The sequence below is a fragment of the Embiotoca jacksoni genome, unplaced genomic scaffold (assembly GCF_022577435.1).
Source record: "Embiotoca jacksoni isolate LCO1_2020_lvr unplaced genomic scaffold, fEmbJac1.0.p SCAF_3, whole genome shotgun sequence".
Taxonomy (NCBI): domain Eukaryota; kingdom Metazoa; phylum Chordata; class Actinopteri; family Embiotocidae; genus Embiotoca; species Embiotoca jacksoni.
Genome location: NW_027185381.1, coordinates 9,076,951 through 9,095,844, shown reverse-complemented (window position 1 = coordinate 9,095,844; position 18,894 = coordinate 9,076,951). Strand labels below are relative to the sequence as shown.

The window sequence follows — 18,894 nt, the reverse complement described above, 5'->3', positions numbered from 1 at the left end:
ACAGCTGCACCTTCTCTGAGTCACAGCTAGAAGCACCAAAAGAACGTGAAGGTAAAATGAATGCCAGTCCAAAATGTGCCAACTCGTGTCCCTCTGTTGTGTTCACAGGCCTGAGACCCAGCAGAAAGCCCCGGTGAGCGCCCCTCCTCCCCCGCCGCCCCCTCCACCTCCCCCTGAGCCGGCAGGGCCCCCGGAGCCGGAGGAGGAGATCCTGGGCTCCGACGATGAGGAGCAGGAGGACCCCGCGGACTACTGCAAAGGTCGGAGCGGCACACAAAACAGACACGCGCACACATGCTGAATTCATCTGTCCCAGCCCATTACTTCCACTCGCTGCGTCTGTCGCACAGAGCTCCACAGTGGACGGTCTGTCCCGCGCTGTCTCTTCTCCCCGTTTCTGTCTCTATCTGCTCCTCTTCCTCCCTCAGGTCTCCCTCCGTCCTGAAGGGATTTGCAGCAGCGTTGGTCGGTGCAGCCGTTAGTGTGTCACAAGAGCTTCAAGGTTGTTTGGTTGTTGGCAGAATGAAGCAACAGCCTAGTTTCCTGTTTAGTGATGAAGGCATTCATTACAACACAATAATTAGGAAAATTACACTTCACTTTTCGTTTCATATTTATAGGACACAATAGTGCAACACGTTTTTAATGTTTTGTTTTGCTGTAATCAGTGTACCAGGATGTGTTTTGGTCAAACGCCATTACCATCACAAAGAGAAGTTGTTTTTCAGGTGGCTCGTATCTGATGATGAAAATGTTTTGGAAGAAGTGCGGCCGAACTGTCAGATCTCACTTCAGTGAGATGAAAGAGCAAAAGAAAAGGGAAAAGATCACATCTCTCTTCACTTTTCATGGGCTCTTTGTTAAAAAGAAGGGATTCTCTTCATGTATCGGCTTTTTTATTTCATTTTTTATTAAAAAAAAAAAAAAAGTTATGATACACTTTGTAACCCTTTTGGGAAATGTGCATATATATAGTTTATTATTGGTATAGTTTTCTGTGTGCTACTACTACATGATGTTACCTAAAACTTAACTTTTGGAATCCAAGTGATCAGAAGCCATTTTCACAGATTCATAAGGTTGGAAAGGTTCAAATGTAGCTTTTTTTTTTTTTATTTTTTTTTATTTTACTTGCATATTTGTTTCTCTGAAAATAAGTGCTGTTACTGATCCTGTTAAAATTCATCACAGTTAGAATCATGAGGCTCTGCTTCTGATACTCAGCAATAAAGGCACAATGTAAAACATGTACAGACCTTATCTGCAACGCTGATACACTTTACAAACACAAAGAAACAACAATACCATTTTGGAAATATTGAAACAAAAAGTGCAACAAGGAAAAAAAAGGAGAAGGTGAAAACTACATTCCTGCAATAATTAAGATAAAACTTCTCTAAGACTGTTCCAGCAAAAACCTGAGCATTATTCTTGAAGGTAGACTGCATTTGTCTTAGCTAGCTGTACCTAATAAACTGGCAACCGACTAGATTCCTTCAACTCTTTTTAGTTAAATAATTTCATGTCACAGGTCTAAGAAAATTTCTGTTTTGTCTCCTCACATTATAACTCTGGAGTTTCACTCGATGCTACCTGCCTCTGTCATGTTTTTACTTTGCTTTCCTGCTGCTTCCCAGTTTCAATAATCCACAACACTCCCCTGTCTCATATGCTGTCTGTTTAACCTCCTTCCCTCTGTGCTGCTGCTCCACCTCACATTCTTACTCACTAATGGATTTCATGTCATCGCCTAGTTTTCACTTCCAGCCGCCTGTAACCTTCAGCGTCTCCGTTTATGTCTCTCAGGAGGGTACCATCCGGTGAAGATCGGGGATTTGTTCAACGGGAGGTACCATGTGATCAGGAAGTTGGGGTGGGGCCACTTCTCCACCGTATGGCTGTGCTGGGACATACAGTGAGTCACACGCACGCGCACACACACACACACACACACACACACACACACACACACTACAGTATAGTACAGTATAGGCTTTCAGATTCTGCTTGACGTTTCTTTCATGCATACAGACACTGACGATGCACAAACATATCCTGACCCCAAAACAGCACTCACACTCAATACAACCTGACACACACACACACACACACACACACACACACACACACGTAGAGGCTCCTCTTGCAGTCCTTCACTTCACCTTGCTCCCACACGCACGCATCATATAAACCGCACGACACACCACACATGCATTTGGATGACGGGATCTGGCACGTCACCACGACGACAGCTGCAACTAACACCACCCTGCGCGGGCACCGAAGCCGTCCATTTGCACTGCAATGTTGTTTGCTGTTTTCACGTGGCAACCAGGGTGCACGGATGACCGTATCATCAACCCAGTGTCACCTTTCACTAACTCGTGCACACAAACTCATTTACTCATGTCTCCGGTGTTAATTACACTAATGGTGGTCATAAACTAGTGCGTTGGAGTTGGGTTACTGTATGCACACAATCAGTGACAAACGCTGGCCCTGGGTTATCTTCACTGTGTCACTATGAAGACTTGTGTTGTCTTGTCTCATAACTCATAACATGCATGAATTAATGTCAGAGCAATACGTATTGTTATTTTAATCTCTCTCTTGTTGTTTTGTTTTCCTTTTGCTCCCTTTTTTCCTCCATTTTTGTTGGTCTTAACTGTTTTGCTAGATTTGAATTGCTCACTAGATGATTTTTATGCATTGCTATTCTGTTAAGTTGAAATACTTTTTCATGTTTGTTCTCTATGTCCGTCTGTTGTTTTGCACTAGATAAAAAAGTGCATGTTTTGAAAAGATGATCCTATTAATTTTTCAAAAAAGCAAAATGTAAAGGATTCTTTGTTTCAGTCTACAGCGAGCAAACGATAACATTTTTTTAATAATCTTGATTCTTATCATTTTTTTTTTTAAACTTAATTCATTTCAATATTCATCTGAATTTCCCTGATTTCTTCTAATTCTTTGTTTGGTGTGACCAATAGTCCAAAACACAAAAATATGTATTTTACAGTGATATGAATGTAATTTATACCCATGTATTAATGTTTGATTAATCAGCTAATTATTTCTGCATACCCAGCATTGCAAATCCTTTTTTAAGAGCCACCAAACAGAGCCCGCGAGGAAATAATGTTACACCTGCACCCTGCTGTAAAAGTGACAGACAGGGCTATTATGTAATAATAAATATGCATCACGATGACAGTTAATTATAAAGTGTATGTGTGGGCTGTTTGAGGACAAAGAGGTGTGTCAGTCCTGCACCATTTAAACATGTTAAGATTGTTTCTTTGTGATAAAATGCCACACGGCTCATACATATGCGTTTCCAGTGGCAGAGTGGGCAGTGTGAACGACAGCCAGCAAACTGAGGCTGTCGTTTGCTAGTTAATACCGGTTCACGTGGTGATTCCTATTTTCATATCTCTCGCAGGGCCACATTAATCAGCATTGCTGGCTTTAACAACCTGTCTGTGTGTGAGTCAGTTTAAAATGATGTATCTCTCTCTGTGTGTGTGTGTGTGTGTGTGTCATTACAGAGTGAAGAACTTTGTGGCGATGAAAGTGGTGAAGAGCGCTCAGCATTACACAGAGACGGCCCTCGATGAGATCAAACTGCTGCGATGTGTGAGAATCTGATTTGTTTGACATTTTGGTGTTCGGGAAACATCTTTCTTTTGTTTCTTTCTTTTCTTACCTTTTCCTCATCATACCTCTCTGCTCTGGATTTATCCATCTCCATCTTTCCCTTTATCTCTACTCCAAATATCCCTCATTTCCTCTTCTTCCTTCCCTTCCTTCCTTCCTTCCTTCCTTCCTTTCCTGCATCCTCACCTCCTCTCTTTGCCACCTCATGTTTCCCCTTCTCTGTCTCTCTGTTAACAAGAAACACTAAAGACACACTGGTCATTTATCTTGCATGGTGGCTGCAGAGGACAGTCATCTTAAAATCAATTTTTCAGCATCTTTATCTCCCACGTCCATCTCTGCTGTCCTCTCTCTTTCCTCCTCTCTTTTCCTCTTCCTCAGTATTTTTCTCTCTTTCCTCTACTCTCTTCTTCGGTCATCTCATTCCCTCTTTCCTCCGCTTCTTTATCTCTTTTTTGTCCTTTTTTCTTCAGTATTCTTTGTTTTTTATCCTTTCTTCATCCTATCATTGTCCGTCCTTCCTCCAGCCATGTCTACTATTTCTCATTGTTATTCTCGTCCTCCAGGTGAGAGAGAGTGACCCCGGCGACCCCAACAAGGACATGGTGGTTCAGCTGATAGACGACTTCAAGATCTCTGGAGTCAACGGCATACGTATCCTGATCAGAGCGTGTGTGTGTGTGTGTGTGTGTGTGTGTGTGTGGTGTGTGTATTTGTATGTGTGGGTGAGAGAGATATGATCATATGAGTCCTTGACTCCCCCATCCTAGATGTGTGTATGGTGTTTGAGGTGCTGGGTCACCACCTGCTGAAGTGGATTATTAAATCCAACTATCAAGGTCTGCCGCTACCATGTGTTAAGAGCATCATCAAACAGGTAAGGACACACACAGACCAACTTTGTGTAGATTTAGCACCTGACCACTGCAATCCAGCATTTGTAAAACTACACAGAATTCTCCAAGAGGAAAAGTAAGGTGACAACTTTAATAGATATTTGTTCTAAACGGGTGAACGCTACCGCAATTTACTATTTTACCTTTGGCTTGTTTTAACTATATTTACTCATGAGGGGTTTTGATTTTTGGTTGACACCGTATATTTACTACTGTATTATTGTGGTGAAGCCTTGTGGATTCTACAAGGAACAAAAAAAAAGTCATAATACTCGAGATAAATCCATTCATGCTACTCCCACATATTCCAGCATAATAAATGATACTCTGTGTGATGATGATGATGATTGTAAATGTATGATTGTGAGTGCATCTTTCTCTCCAGACCTTGTTCATAGCACAGATTTTGAATTGTCATCAAAGGAAGAACACAGATGTAATTGATAATTGCTTGATCGTTAACATTATAAATGTCTGCAGTACATTTCTGAGCTGGTTCCAGGTTTAACGCTTGATGGAACTGAGCCATTGTTGTTGAAAGTTGCTTTACATTTTTCTGTCCGGACCACTGTGTGGACAAAGATAGTACTTTTCATTCATCTTACTAATATATTGACAATTCCAGAAGTCATTTCACATTACTATTTAATTTATACAAATTGATTTGAGGGCATCAAAAATTCTCTTAATTAGAAGAAACAAGCAGCAGCGACAGCTACGTAGTTCACAGTATTCGTCCTCCTCAGTGAAGTGGCATTGCTTTACTATCCTCTCACTAGGCAAAAAAGAAGCTTGTGTATCATGAAACATGTATATGTGTATTGTAGTTTGGAGATTATAGTATTTCTACCCATAATTCCGTTGGTGGTGGAGGTTAAGAAAAGTATTTAACTTGTATCCGAGATACAACTTGCAAGAGGTGACTGTGACAGTCTGGGTGAAAAGAGCAAGAGAGGACAAGGAAATAAAGAAATATAATATATAAATGCACACGCAGTACCGAAGCCAGTTAATATAAGCGCTGTCATGCATTTGTTCACACTTCAGTATCGCTGCTGTTCTGAGACGCGGGACTTGGAGGCCTTTTCCCCTCGGCCACCTGATCGGCACGGGAAGTTGCTGAGCCATTTCAGCCACTGCCAGCCGCCCGTCTCTCGAAAGCTGGGCTGAAGATGAGTAGAAATGAAATCAGACTGTTCCCCGCTTCAGTCTCAAAGCCTCCAGACAGAAAACAAATGAAAGGAACAGTGAAACAAAAACATCAACAGTCTCTCCTCTCTGCCCTGAGTGAATGACAAGCATGAGAAGAAGAATGGTTCATTTGGTTCGGAGACTGAGAGAAGGAATGAAAGACGGGGACAGAGATGGGGGTCTGGGCAGCGTGTTTACATTTTCCGAGTGCGTAAACGTGCCTAAACAAGAAGGACGAGCACGTGTTTTGGTGATTAAATGCGCGCCTGTTTATCTGAATGTGTTTGCAGGTTCTGCAGGGTCTGGACTACCTCCACACAAAGTGTAAAATCATCCATACGGACATCAAGCCGGAGAACATCCTGATGTGTGTGGATGACGTCTTTGTCAGGCGTATGGCCATGGAGGCCACCGAATGGCAGAAAGCTGGAGCTCCACCGCCGTCCGGATCTGCAGGTACAGACACAAACATCCTGTATCTGAAAGGAGATAGCTCTGGTAAATTTCTTATATTTTTTTAAATATTTGTATTTACTATATAGAATAGCTACTGTACACACAATATGCTGTTAGCTTAGTTTAATGCTATCTCTGGAAAAACAGGGTTAAATGTGTCAAAACCCTTTACCCTCTGAACTTGTTTTTAACGTGTACTTTTTTCATTTCAGATGGAATAAATGAGGCATAATGTGTTAATTAGTGGGCTTTAGAGGGGCTGCCGGTGTATTTCTGCCTTGTTTACAGTCTTAATCCCGAAGTAAATCTAAGCAGCTGCTAGCTTTATATATACTTCTCCGAGATGAGAGAATTGTCAGTCTTCTTACTTAACTCTAACAAGAAAGCCAATAAAGGTATTTCTCCAAAAAAATTCACTATTTCTTTATGCTGAGGATTTTTTTTCCAAACTTTGCTACCATATTCTCATTTATTTAAGTTGATAAACTAAAAGGAAAAATGTGAGAATAATAAAAAAAAAAGTTTGTGAAGTACAGTCTCAGTTTGGCAGCAGCATAGTTCCACAAAAACCCAGCACGCAGTGAAGTCCGTTAGTTTAGTGTATTAATTTCTTAATCTTAATTTAGATCTCACATAAAAGGTGACACCTGCAATAAGTGTTGCAGGAAAACAGCTCATATTCCTGATTTCAAATTGTCATATGCAACAAATACAATGAATCGTATTCCATGAAAAACCTAATCCAAAAGATAATGTTTAATATTGAGGTGCTCGTTGCACAAAAAGGATTCACAAAGAAGCCTTTTGTGCCTCCTCAGACACATTTCTTGCTTTTATTTTATCCACTGAAAAAAAAAAAACCATCAAGCTCTTAAAAAAATTGTCTTGATGAACTCAACATGAACCTTGTCTCCTTGCTGGACCCCCCCATCTCCAATGAGCTGTCAATAGCTGGCATCAGCCAATAGAGTCTTTCTGAGCCTCAGGGTAACCAATTATATAGCTTACATCTCGACACGTGTGAAGTCGGGCTCAAAACCATCAACTGTCAACACAAAGGGGGCTCAGTGTTGACAAAATGAGTCTGTGATTAGGGACACAAAAGTAAATAAATCTTTTATTGAGATTAACGTAAGTGCCGAAATGCTTTATGCGATATCCATTTGCGAATATGTTTGGAAATGGGCAGGACTTGTACCTACCACTCTTAACATTAACGCTTAAAAGTTTTATTGACTCGGGAGCAGAAGGCGTGGGAAGAATCATTTCCCAACCTCACCTGCAGATGCTCTATGTATCAGCTCTTAAAAAGAGAGTACGTCCAAAAAACCCTCTCCTACTGAATGATCGCTGATCTGCTACCTCAGTTGTGTGACGTATTGGTGTCGGTGCAACTTTGGAGCCTCTGATTGTTGCCGTTTTTCTTTCTGTCTGTCAGTTAGCACAGCCCCCCAGCTCAAACCAGTGAGTGCAACAGATGTGAGTATGAAATGAGAGAAATGCACACACACACACACACACACACACACACACACAAACATACACAAACACACAACACACAAACAAAGAGCGAAAAGCAAGATAAATACATGCATACAGCATTTTACAGTATCAGGGTTGTTTGGCACAACTGTTAGAGACACAGAGAAGGTCCCGAATGCACCACAATATTAACAAGCAATACTCTAATGTCAAATTGATCGATTTTCACCTACAAACATTAGTCTTCCTGTCAAATCATTTACCCTTCTTAATTAATATGCCTCATGCTCAGTTTGTTTAATTAATCTTAACTAGCTAGGATAACAGGAATTCCCAGGCTTCTAAGAATACCATACAGATGCTGTTCTGTCCTGTGTATCTCCAGGAAATCCAAAACAACGGTTTGAGCTTTATTATGATGCATTTTTTCATCTAATCCAACGTGGTTTGAAATGCTTTATTTTAGCTGAATGCACTTGAAACCGTGGTTCATAATATGTTGTATTTCTCAGCAAGCACAAACCTTACTGAATCCTGATTGGCGCGTGGAAGAATGTAGTTTCACCTTTTTCAGTGAGAAGAGCACAAACCAAAGCAGAAATTCTCATTAAATAACGAGAAGGGTTGAAACGTTGTCAGAAAACCCAATCACCTCGCAAAAAAAGTGGTTTTTCGAAGGAGGAGAATTTTCGCAACCTATTTTGTGAACACTTTATCCCTCTGTTGAGGTAAAAGATTCACAATAACCAAATTTTGAGAGATGTACTATTTAAAATGTACTCACCGTCAATACAGAGGAAGTGTTAGTGGACATTACTAAAAAAATCACAACCACCATTCAAACAAGTATCCAAAATCCTTGAATACATCCTGTTTATTTGTGTTTTCGGCTTCCATGTGACTCTCCCTCTCCTGTGCTTTTTTGTTTTGTCCCAGGTGGGAAAGATCTCCAAGAACAAGAAGAAGAAGCTGAAGAAGAAGCAGAAGCGGCAAGCCGAACTACTGGAAAGGCGGATGTTGGAGATCGAAGCCCTGGAGAGAGAGGCCGAGAAAAAAGAAGAAAGAGCCAAAGAGGGGGGAGAGAAAGAGGCACTTGAACACAACCTGCCTTCGCTGCAGCCGCCGCTGCTGCCGCCGCCGCCGCCGGGCCCCAGCATGGCCCTGGGAGAGAGCGACGATGACGATGATGAAGAGGACGATGGGGAGGACGAGGAGGAGGAGGGAGGAGAGAGGGAGAGGCCCATCAGGTTGACCAATCATACATGTGAGTGATGTGATCCCGATTTGTTGATAAATCTGGGTTGCTTTAGTAAAAACAAGTGCAGTCTGGTTGTCTGCAGGAATGTTGTGTGAGTGATCGTGGGTTGATACACGGCCAGACGGTGATTAGTGGAATTAGGAGCAGCTGTACCAGGCTGATACTGGCGTGGTAATAGGAGGTGTCTGGAGGTGGGCAGTGGAGGATTCACGCCCTCCAGACACAGAACAAAACAAAACGCACATGACGGACGAAAACAAATACGAGGAACAACATTGTTGTGAGACATAATTTCCTCGATATTATAATTTGAGAGATTTTTTAGAGGTTTAAAAAAATAAAACTTCCTCCCCAAGTCAAATGAATAATGACACTGAAAATCAAATGGCAACTGACAATCAGGCCAGATGAAAACATCCGGTATTTCAAAAGGAAAAAACTGGAGAAAACAGAATTTTCATCTCATTCCTCTCATATATTTTAGGACCTTGTTCCGATCCCTAGGTTGGGAATCAATAAATGGCCGAATATGTCAAACTCAAAATGTTGTTTATCTAGCTGGCTAGAAGCTGGGCATTATGTTGCACACATTTATCATAGCTACTTCTGACATATTTGGTAGTTTTTCAGTTTCTAACTCAAATTTGAAATTATGCCTCGTTTGCCCAATACTTGGGACCCACTGATGGACCTCCATCAGCACTATTAAAGACACCAATGCTATATTCTTACTGGACTTCAAGTCAAGACAACACAGTACAAACAAACCCAAATTTCAGTTGGCCACTTTATCAGCTTACAGCTTCTTGACATTTCCTGTCACGTCTAGTTTACTTTTTTTTAAGTGGTGTAATGTGTTCATACAGGCCGTTTTTTTTTTTTTCTTCTGCAGCCTGATGGTTTATTCTCTCAACATGTTGGTTGTTAATTCCTGTGAAATGCACTGTTAGGGGAAGGTGTGCAACATATTCAGTTGAACTAGTACATTTTACTGTATTCAGGTTGCCAGCAGCTAGACGGGGATTTTTCTAAAGCACAGCTCTTACAGATCTGCATCAGGAGTGAATGTGTGAGTGTGTGTGTGCAGGATTGTGCGGTCTGAATGAATAGGATGTGAATTGGCTCCAACCACTTGGCCCACGCTAGTCCCACGGTGTATGAGAGGCTAGGCTGATTCACAAAAAAAGAAAAGATACAAAAAAAAAAGAAAAAGAAAAAAACCAACGTCTTTCTCCGTCTCCTTCCTCCACCCTCTGTCTCTGCACCTTCTGTCTCTTTCATACTCACATTCTCGCGTTTACCTCCTTCTCGCCGCTCTATTCTCTTTTCATGCTCTTCTTCTCTCTGCCTACGCTGTCTTTGATTGCGCTTACTGTCGATCTCCTTCCCACCCACTTCCTGTCCTGACTGGTTTTTTTTCTCTCTCCTCGTCGTGTTAGGTGCAGCGCCTCCCCAGGAGCAGAGTGAGGTGCCCAACATCACCAATGATGATCCCGATGAGGAGGGAGAAGAAGGAGGAGAAGAAGAAGAAGGAGAAGAAGAAGAAGAAGAAGATGAAGATGATGAAGATGATGAAGAAGAAGATGAAGAAGAAGAAGATGAAGATGAAGAAGAAGAAGAAGCTACACCTGTCACTGAAAAAGAGACCCCTATTCCCCCCACCTCAGAGGAAGGTAATGGAGATCCAACACAAGCAGAGGTAGAGCAAGAGGACGGGGAGGAGGAGGAAGAGGAGGGATTGAAAGGGACAGAGGAGGAGAAAGAGGCAGAGGTGGAGGAGAAGGCAGAGGAAGAGGAGGAGGAAGAGGAAGAGGATAAAGAGACTGAGACGGAGGAGAATGAGACAGAGCAGCCAAAGAGCGAGAGCAAAACAGAGCAGGATGCAGTGGTAGAAGAAGAGCACTCAAAGGAGCAGGAAGGGGAGGAGGACGAGGACGAGGAGGAGGAGGAGGAGGAGGAAGATGATGATGATGATGATGATGATGATGATGATGATGACACGACCACTGACCTCCTCACGGACAACACTTCCCCCATCAAACCCCACAACAACAATACCAATTTGGCCAAAACCAATTCGGCCAAAACCAATGGCCACGTTTTGTTGGGGTCTGAGGGACTAAAGCCGAACCCTGGCACGCCTCCGCCTCCTTCGCCCACGCCTGAGCCTCTCCTCTGCCCTCTGGTGGAGTCCGAGCTCAGCTACACAGACAGGGACAACTCTCTCAGCTCTGGTTATGAGCTGTATAACGGCGAAGTAGGCAGGCCAGGGCTGACCAACGGCTCCAGCGAGCGGCATCGGTGCACATTGCCCATATTCCCCGACCTGCCCCTGGATCCTCTGCCAGGAAACCCCATACCTGTTGGGACAGCAGACATTGGAGCAGGGCCGTCACCCAATAGCCCCACAGCAGACCGCAGTCGTACCGTGTCATCCTCAAGCACGGGAGACACGCCCAAAGGTGAGACGTGGTTATATCCAGAATGTGCTGATTTTGCACAAAATGATTAAATCATTACAGAGTTACAAACTCATGAGATCCATGATGCAGTGTTCAATATGTAAGAGATGATACAAGTAAAGTTGCACACACCATGACTGTAATAGAGCTTAGATGTAAGGACCACCCAATGCAGGTATGACAACAGTAACTTTCCAACAAAATGTCCCATGTAATCATATAAAAAAATATCACTATCTGTTAACTATTTCTGCTTTAAACATCATAAAACACTTATCAGCCATAACTTTAAAACGACTCCCAGTCATGATAATAGTAGTAATAATACATTTTATTTACTGAGCAATTCTCAGGGTACTCAAATATGCTTTACATGAGTGTACATTTATTTATATATTTATACAGAAATAAAGATATCAAAGGAATGTACGATGTAGAGCGGATACTGCAAAGATCTTTTCATCTGCAGTAATCCACTTCCTTTCATATTGACACATTTTATTCCAACCTTTTCTGTGGTCTTTGCTGAAAAGATCGTTTTAACCTACATGTTCATCAGAATTAAAAAAAAATTTAAAAAAAGTTCAGAGCTAATTTAGATGTTAACTGATCTGGATAACATGAATAGCCATCAGTGTGTTTGGATTTTCTACTTTTATACATTTCAGCTGGATGGTATTATAATACCGTAACACTCATTACTACATTTCAGTGTCCAAATACCTCCTCTGGCTATTATTTCTGACTCAGCATCGCTATTACTCATCTACCTACAGCTTTCATTTCAGTGTCATTAACTTGGACTCCAACTTTCTAGCTCGAGGGTTACTTCAATGAACACATCTCCAAAGCTTAATAATTACTTTTAAAGAATACAATTTTGGAAATAATTGCACAGTAAGTAAAAAGATGCACTCCCCTCTACTTCAGGTCTAGTTGAATAGTTGAATAACAGTCAAAATATGGGTTGTGATACTTGTGGTGGGTGCTCATGTGACATGGTATGATTTCCTCAGGGATGCTTGCCGAGGACAAGAATACGTTTCCCATATTTGGACTCCTTGTTGAAACTTCTGAAGTGACCCTAGTTTATAATAAATGTCTATTGGTACATTAAAGTGTGTAAACTCTTCTTGTCTCTACTTACTGTACGTGTTAACCTTATACCATCCCGCTCTGCCCCCATCCACAGTCAGGGCCAGAGCTGCAGACCTCCTGATCAACCCACTGGACCCTCGCAACGCTGACTCCATCCGAGTCAAAATCGCTGATCTCGGAAATGCCTGCTGGGTGGTAAGACACGATATCTGTGAACTGATGTGTCCTGACTTGAAGCATTTTTTTAATACACAAAGGGTGAAGCGTTTTGACATAAAAAAAAAAAATAAAAAAAAGTCCTGATGGGATTTTGCTGCAACCAATAGCTCACACCGAAGCAGCATCACAGGCTCACTGACATTAAAACTCCAGACAAATGTGGTCCTACTAGTTTGTAAAGCACAGTTGTCATGTTTCCAATAAATAATAGTTTCATATAGATGATAGTTTTGTACCATTAGAATTCCAAATTTGTCTGGGAGGTTTAGTTGCTGTGGGTTTCACAGCTTTTTAGGTCAAGATATTTTAATAAGGAATAAGGAGAAGAGGAGAAGAAGAAGCATAACGTTAAACACTGAATTCCCTTAAGAGGTGGAATTACACTGTTGCCTTCAGTGGGGTTTATTTTTGTGCAGCAGAAATGATCAGAGACTACACTGCACAGAGCGGTCATTGAGAAGTGTTAATTTGACACTAAAAGCCACACAATGATGACACTCATTTAAAAATACTGATGAGGTTATAACAAAGTTCCACTTTAAAAGACTACAGATAAACAGAACTTGATGAGATGAAAACATTTGTGAGTGTTGTCTCAGCTTGATTAATAAAAAAAAAAAAGAAAGATAAAACAGACTGGGTATTAGTTGTATTTGTATAATGACAAACACACAAACTTTCAGAGAGCCATTCTCTCCTCTTCTTTCCTCTCCTCTCCTCAACAGCACAAGCATTTTACAGAGGACATCCAGACGAGACAGTACCGTTCCATCGAAGTCCTGATAGGAGCCGGTTACAGTACTCCTGCTGACATCTGGAGTACTGCCTGCATGGTGAGCAGAACATATCCACATATACAGGACTTTACAGGCATAATGCACTTCCATCTAAATTATACACAGGAATACTGTCTGCGCCCAGTGTCAGACTGCTCATTTTGTTCTCTTGCAGGCATTTGAGCTGGCCACCGGAGATTACCTGTTTGAGCCCCACTCTGGAGAGGACTACTCTCGTGATGAGGGTGAGTATGTATACGCTATCTTTATGATCGTACATGCACAATTTGTATTTCTAAATGTGTAAACACGGTCAGCCTCTACAGTTCTTTACGAACATTTTCTATTCAAATAACCAGGATTGAGGAAAAAAGTGGAGTGGAAAAGCAAAGTGTCTTAAATGTTTGATAATTAATCGGCTTCACAGTTTTTCTCCATTCTTTGGGTGCATTGCTGCCAAGTTGTATTCATTGATGTTCATTACAACTTCAAATGTATTCACTTTACATTTAATAATACGGTTTCCTTAACTTTCTACCAACACTGACAGTACTCACATTTTCTTTAAAAAATAGTTTGTAAATATTATTTTCAGTTTTGTTTAGCACCACAAAATGATGGCAGATAAATTTGATTTGATGTTTTTCTGCCCGGTGCCCAGAAAAAAAAAAGGTCATTTTCTTTTCATTTTTGTCTGCTATTTTCTTTATAGATGGCAGCATTTGATTTTGTTGATTGCACTGAATGATCTGTTTTGAGAACGCAACACATTTAAGTATGCATTTGTCATAAAGGCCTCTCGCCTATTTTAAACCTTTGTTCTTTCTGACAATATGTCCAATCAATGGAGAAAAACTGCAAGAAAAACAAGCAGATTGTATTTTAAGTGCATACCCCCCTAACCCACCCCCCACCCCCACCCCCCAGAGTGAGCTTAGTTTAAAGTGTAGCCATCCCTCTCCCCAAATCCTCCTATCCACTGTCAAACTGTAAATCCTGTCCTTTAAATCTGTTGCTCTGCCTCCACCCATCTTCACCCAACTGTTCACTTCAACCTGAATTATCCACGTTCTGGACACACAGAATTAGTTCACAACGCTCCTGTTATCGTGCTCGAGATCGAGACTTTTATTATATAACATAACAAACTAAACCGCTGACGGTAACTTAAACCTAAGAGCTACGTTAGCCGGTTACCCGGTGACTATATGTGTATCATCTATACGTATTCAGGTCACATGTTACTCCATCCATGTAGACTCCAGCCATTGATCTTAATATTTCTACTTGGTTTACATTTTTGAAAAAAGCCAACACATTCCCGGCCCGTGAGCCCTCATCCTCACCTCGCTCCCGTGATCACGTCATCTCTGCTGCTCTTTGATCTCACTCAGCTCATTGTGTTATTTCCGTCATTGCGTGTGACACACAGTTAACATCCTGATCTACAGAGAGGCACCTTTGATCGCCCACCATCGAGGCCACATTGAAAATCCTGCTCGTTCACTTCTGAATCGGAACACGCGTCACTTTTATTCATTTCATTTCCTCACCTCTGCTGTGGAGGCGCAGCTCACTAACACGGGTTTTCTCCTTTACTATCTGTGACTGTCTCTTTTTTTCCTTCCTCTTCCCTCTCTTCTTATCCCTCCCTTGCACCTCCTGTGGTATTTTATACCCCTCACTTCCTGTCCCTGTTTCTGTTGTATTACCCATAATGCACCCTCTTTTTTTTTTAAACAATTTTCTTCCATTTCATCTCTCTTTCAATTCATTCTCTTCTCTCCGGCTTCCATCTCTTTCTGTCTTTATTTCCTCTTCCTCCTATTCGGCATCCCTCCCCCTCCCCCTCCCCTCCCCTCCCCCCCTCCCCCTCCCGCCCACCCTCCTCTCTCCTCCGTAGACCACATAGCCCACATCATAGAGCTGCTGGGCTGTATTCCGAGGCACTTTGCGCTCTCCGGAAAATATTCCCGGGAGTTCTTCAACAGAAGAGGTAGCGCTGGCCAGCGGAGCTGGTGGGACTGAGACACACGGATGTCTGACGGGGACAAAAAAACGGACACGAGCAGACCGCTTTAAAAAAGTGTTGATTTGAGTTTGGCGAAGGGTGACGCAAAACAGTGGGAACAATCCTGCCTGCATTGGTCCTCCAGTCTGAGAGTGTGTCCGTGCAGTACCCGAAGGCAGCGGTGTGTGTCAGCACCACGCAGCCAGTGTATGTGCGTGTTGACGTGTGTGCATGCTTGTAATGCTGAACCGTGCCTGTCCCCTCTGTGATGTATGTGGTGGTGGGCAGACCACATCGCTCTGATCATGGAGCTCCTTGGGAAGGTCCCACGCAAAGTGGTCGCTGCCGGGAAGTACAGCCGAGAGTTTTTCTCCAAGAAAGGTAAACGACACCGTGGTTAGTGGCCGGTTCGGGGGAGAGTAGGCCCTCGTCCTGACGGATACTTGTAGTGTGTGAGGAGTTCAGCAGTGGTAACGAAACCTGGATCAAGTCATGGTTAGTGCTGTAAACTTTGCACTTCTTGTTGTGCGTTAAGGCAGGTTCAGGTAAGTTGTCAGTCATTTAATAATTAATTGTCGGGCGGACCGATGATTCCCTAATGTTCACAAAAACATTGATTTTTGTATTGTATTCTAATAATATCACAATTTATTCAGGGTTAACTTTTCTGTCTCCCATGAGCATACATCTTAGAAAAACATTTTTTTTTTATCGATTTTTAACTAAATCCTGTTAATGAATCAAAGCATAAAAATGAACAAAATAATCCATTTTAAAGATATCGTTACCTAATCATCAATAGACTTCAAATGTGACTATTCTTTATCGTGACATGCTTTTATCTATAATTATTTCCACGTTAGCGCCTATATCTACTAAATTGGCATTGAAATACTATGCTACGGTTGTCTTAATCTTACCTTAATATTTCTTAAATAATTAGACAATGTATTGTCTTAATACAGACAGAACAAAGCAGCTTGTAGTTGTTGATTTTGTGACGTACAGTCCGGAGGTGCAGGGCTGTTTGTTTGAGTGCCCGATCACACGTCCCAGGTGTGATCGGGCAAAAGCGTACACATTGGCGAGTCGCGTCTCGTTTCTAAGGATGGGAAAGGATTGTTTCTACGACGGCAAATTAACATACAATAGTCAATAGTGTGTATTCACCATCACTTTAATTTAATAAAGTCAACAATATAATCCTCCCATTTTCAACAGTGGTTTTGTCCAATATTTGGCACAACATTTTCCTGCAAATGTTTCAGAATAAAATCCCTGGTCTACTGAAACACTGGAGGGCTTTTAATTTGAAACAGACACAGCAAGTGCAGCGTTTGTATTGAGAGTGTCATGCACAATGTTGAACAGGGCTAACAGGGGTCGATTAAGAAGACTGCAAACATTAGATTTCCTCACTTGGAGGAAAAAAAGACCGTCGTTCGTTCTGGTTCCCTCCAGCAGCTCTACATCGATGCCCAAAAGACAAACAATGCATTTTTAATCACTACATTTTATATATCAAACATTAGGATTATTAAGGTACATATTTGTAGCGAGCAAAAGTCAGCACAAACGGCAGTATTTAAAAGTAACGGCGACAGTAAAGTCCCACTACCAGCCTGTACTGCAAGGCTTCAGCTTGGTGTCATACACCGCGTGGTTCTGCTCATCTATGAGCCTGGTAAGTGTACAGATCTGTGTTTGATACAGCTGATAACCCTTTGCACTCTCTCATTTATTCTCTTTCTAGCTTCTCTCAATCTCCTTTCCTTTCTGCTCATATATTCCTCATAGTGTGTCGTGAAACCTGAATATTCCTCCTTTGATGTCGTCTCTGTCTGAGGTCTGAGCCTGCACTGGATGTCTCAATGTCCTGCCTCATATCTCCTGGCGCTCTGTTAATCTGGTCTGACTTTCTCGCTCCGTCTCTCTGGGCCTCCGCTGTCTGCCACGCGGCCGGCGGATGCACAGTGCAGTCGAGCGCCTTTGTCACCTTGTTGCCTTCATGCGCACTGATTTGTATTGAACTTTTGGGAAACGGATACATTGACCCAACACCTTGGAAAATAAAATCAGTCATTCATTCATTCTTAAGTTTGCGGGAATGAATGAATGACCTAAAGATAATTAGTAGTCAGAAATTGCATTTCAACTAAATTTCTTGTGCAATGTGAGGGAATTCTTTCCATTCCCCCATCTTGTGCTCTTCACTCAGTGCAGAGGAGAGAGAGGTTACCATGGCAGCCGGGATTTGAACTGGACCTCCGGTCTTGATGGCTCCCATCATTAATTCTCCCACACTTTCTTTCTTCTCTGTCAGACCAGTACGCCCGGCCAACCGTTTCCCTCCTCTCCTGAATAATGAACACCTTCCTCTCCTTGTCCACTTCCATTACCTCTCTGTCTATTTCTGTCCATCTCTTACCTTCTGCTCTTTGTGTATTTCAGCCAAGACTGCAGGTTTTCACTCCGACCCTACAGCTCCTCACTGCTTACCAAACCCTCGAACAGAGAGAGGTGAAGTAATTAGTGAAGTCAGCTGCTGTTTGGACCATGAGAGTCATGGACTCCATAGTGGTTAAAAGGCCGGTTCACCCAAATACCCAAAAAGAAAAGTACCATTTTACTGTTCGATCCATAAAATTCAGCACCAACATCTTTAAAAAAAAAACAAAAAAAAAACATCCCAACAACTCTACAGTAGAGTCGAGGTTCATAGTACGTCACCTAAACTATAAAGTATAGATAAATGCAGCAATATCAGCTCCAATGGTAACAACAGAAAAAAGAACCGCCTTAAGTTATATTCGAAGACGTCTCTTCTGTTGTTGTTGTTGTTGTTGTGTGTGCGTAACAATCACCTTGTTAGATTCTGAGAAATCAAACAATGTTATTAATGAAAATAAAGTCATTAACGCTCCAAAAAAATAAAACAAAGAAGTGCTGAATGTTTAGCTAATTACATAGTGGTGATAAACCTGTCATCAGTATCCTATTACTAATGCGTTCACTGACGCTGTCCTCTACATAACAGTATATTGTCTGCTTCGTAAAAGAATGGACTACCTACATACTGTTTTTTTTTTTTTTTTTTTAAATTACTGTGAATGTATGTATATATTTTTGGATTATTCAGAGTAACAGGCATTGTTCTCAAAAATGAATGTTGCTGCTGAATTGTCAAGATTTCAAAGCTGCGAGTACCACAAATGAAATTTTGTTCAACTCCACTGTATCTGGGTGGAGGCCGAGATCCGAGACAGAAAGACTAAAACTCTCATGGCTAAACGGCGCTATATGTAGTTCAAGAATAAGGCTGCTGATGTTTTATGGTTTTCATATTATCAGGAAATCCCAGGAGAAGCTCAAAACCACCAATACCACG

The 18,894-nt window shown here is 41.8% G+C and overlaps 1 protein-coding gene across 10 annotated transcripts in view; it reads left to right on the top strand.

Annotated features, from left to right (window-relative positions):
• srpk2 (SRSF protein kinase 2) overlaps positions 1 to 18,894 on the top strand; it is a 66,207-nt gene that overhangs the window by 44,229 nt on the left and 3,084 nt on the right. For 2 of the 10 annotated variants that reach the window (XM_069163613.1, XM_069163615.1), the window contains 15 exons: positions 109 to 260; positions 1,807 to 1,915; positions 3,549 to 3,636; positions 4,224 to 4,311; positions 4,428 to 4,534; positions 6,035 to 6,242; positions 7,639 to 7,679; positions 8,619 to 8,946; positions 10,380 to 11,402; positions 12,595 to 12,695; positions 13,445 to 13,552; positions 13,671 to 13,740; positions 15,399 to 15,491; positions 15,795 to 15,887; positions 17,958 to 18,026. In XM_069163613.1, the coding sequence (XP_069019714.1) occupies positions 109 to 260; positions 1,807 to 1,915; positions 3,549 to 3,636; positions 4,224 to 4,311; positions 4,428 to 4,534; positions 6,035 to 6,242; positions 7,639 to 7,679; positions 8,619 to 8,946; positions 10,380 to 11,402; positions 12,595 to 12,695; positions 13,445 to 13,552; positions 13,671 to 13,740; positions 15,399 to 15,491; positions 15,795 to 15,887; positions 17,958 to 18,026 (2,678 nt within the window). The remainder of the gene's footprint in view (positions 1 to 108; positions 261 to 1,806; positions 1,916 to 3,548; positions 3,637 to 4,223; positions 4,312 to 4,427; positions 4,535 to 6,034; positions 6,243 to 7,638; positions 7,680 to 8,618; positions 8,947 to 10,379; positions 11,403 to 12,594; positions 12,696 to 13,444; positions 13,553 to 13,670; positions 13,741 to 15,398; positions 15,492 to 15,794; positions 15,888 to 17,957; positions 18,027 to 18,894) is intronic. The other 8 variants (XM_069163614.1, XM_069163618.1, XM_069163617.1 and 5 more) reach the window with 8 other exon arrangements.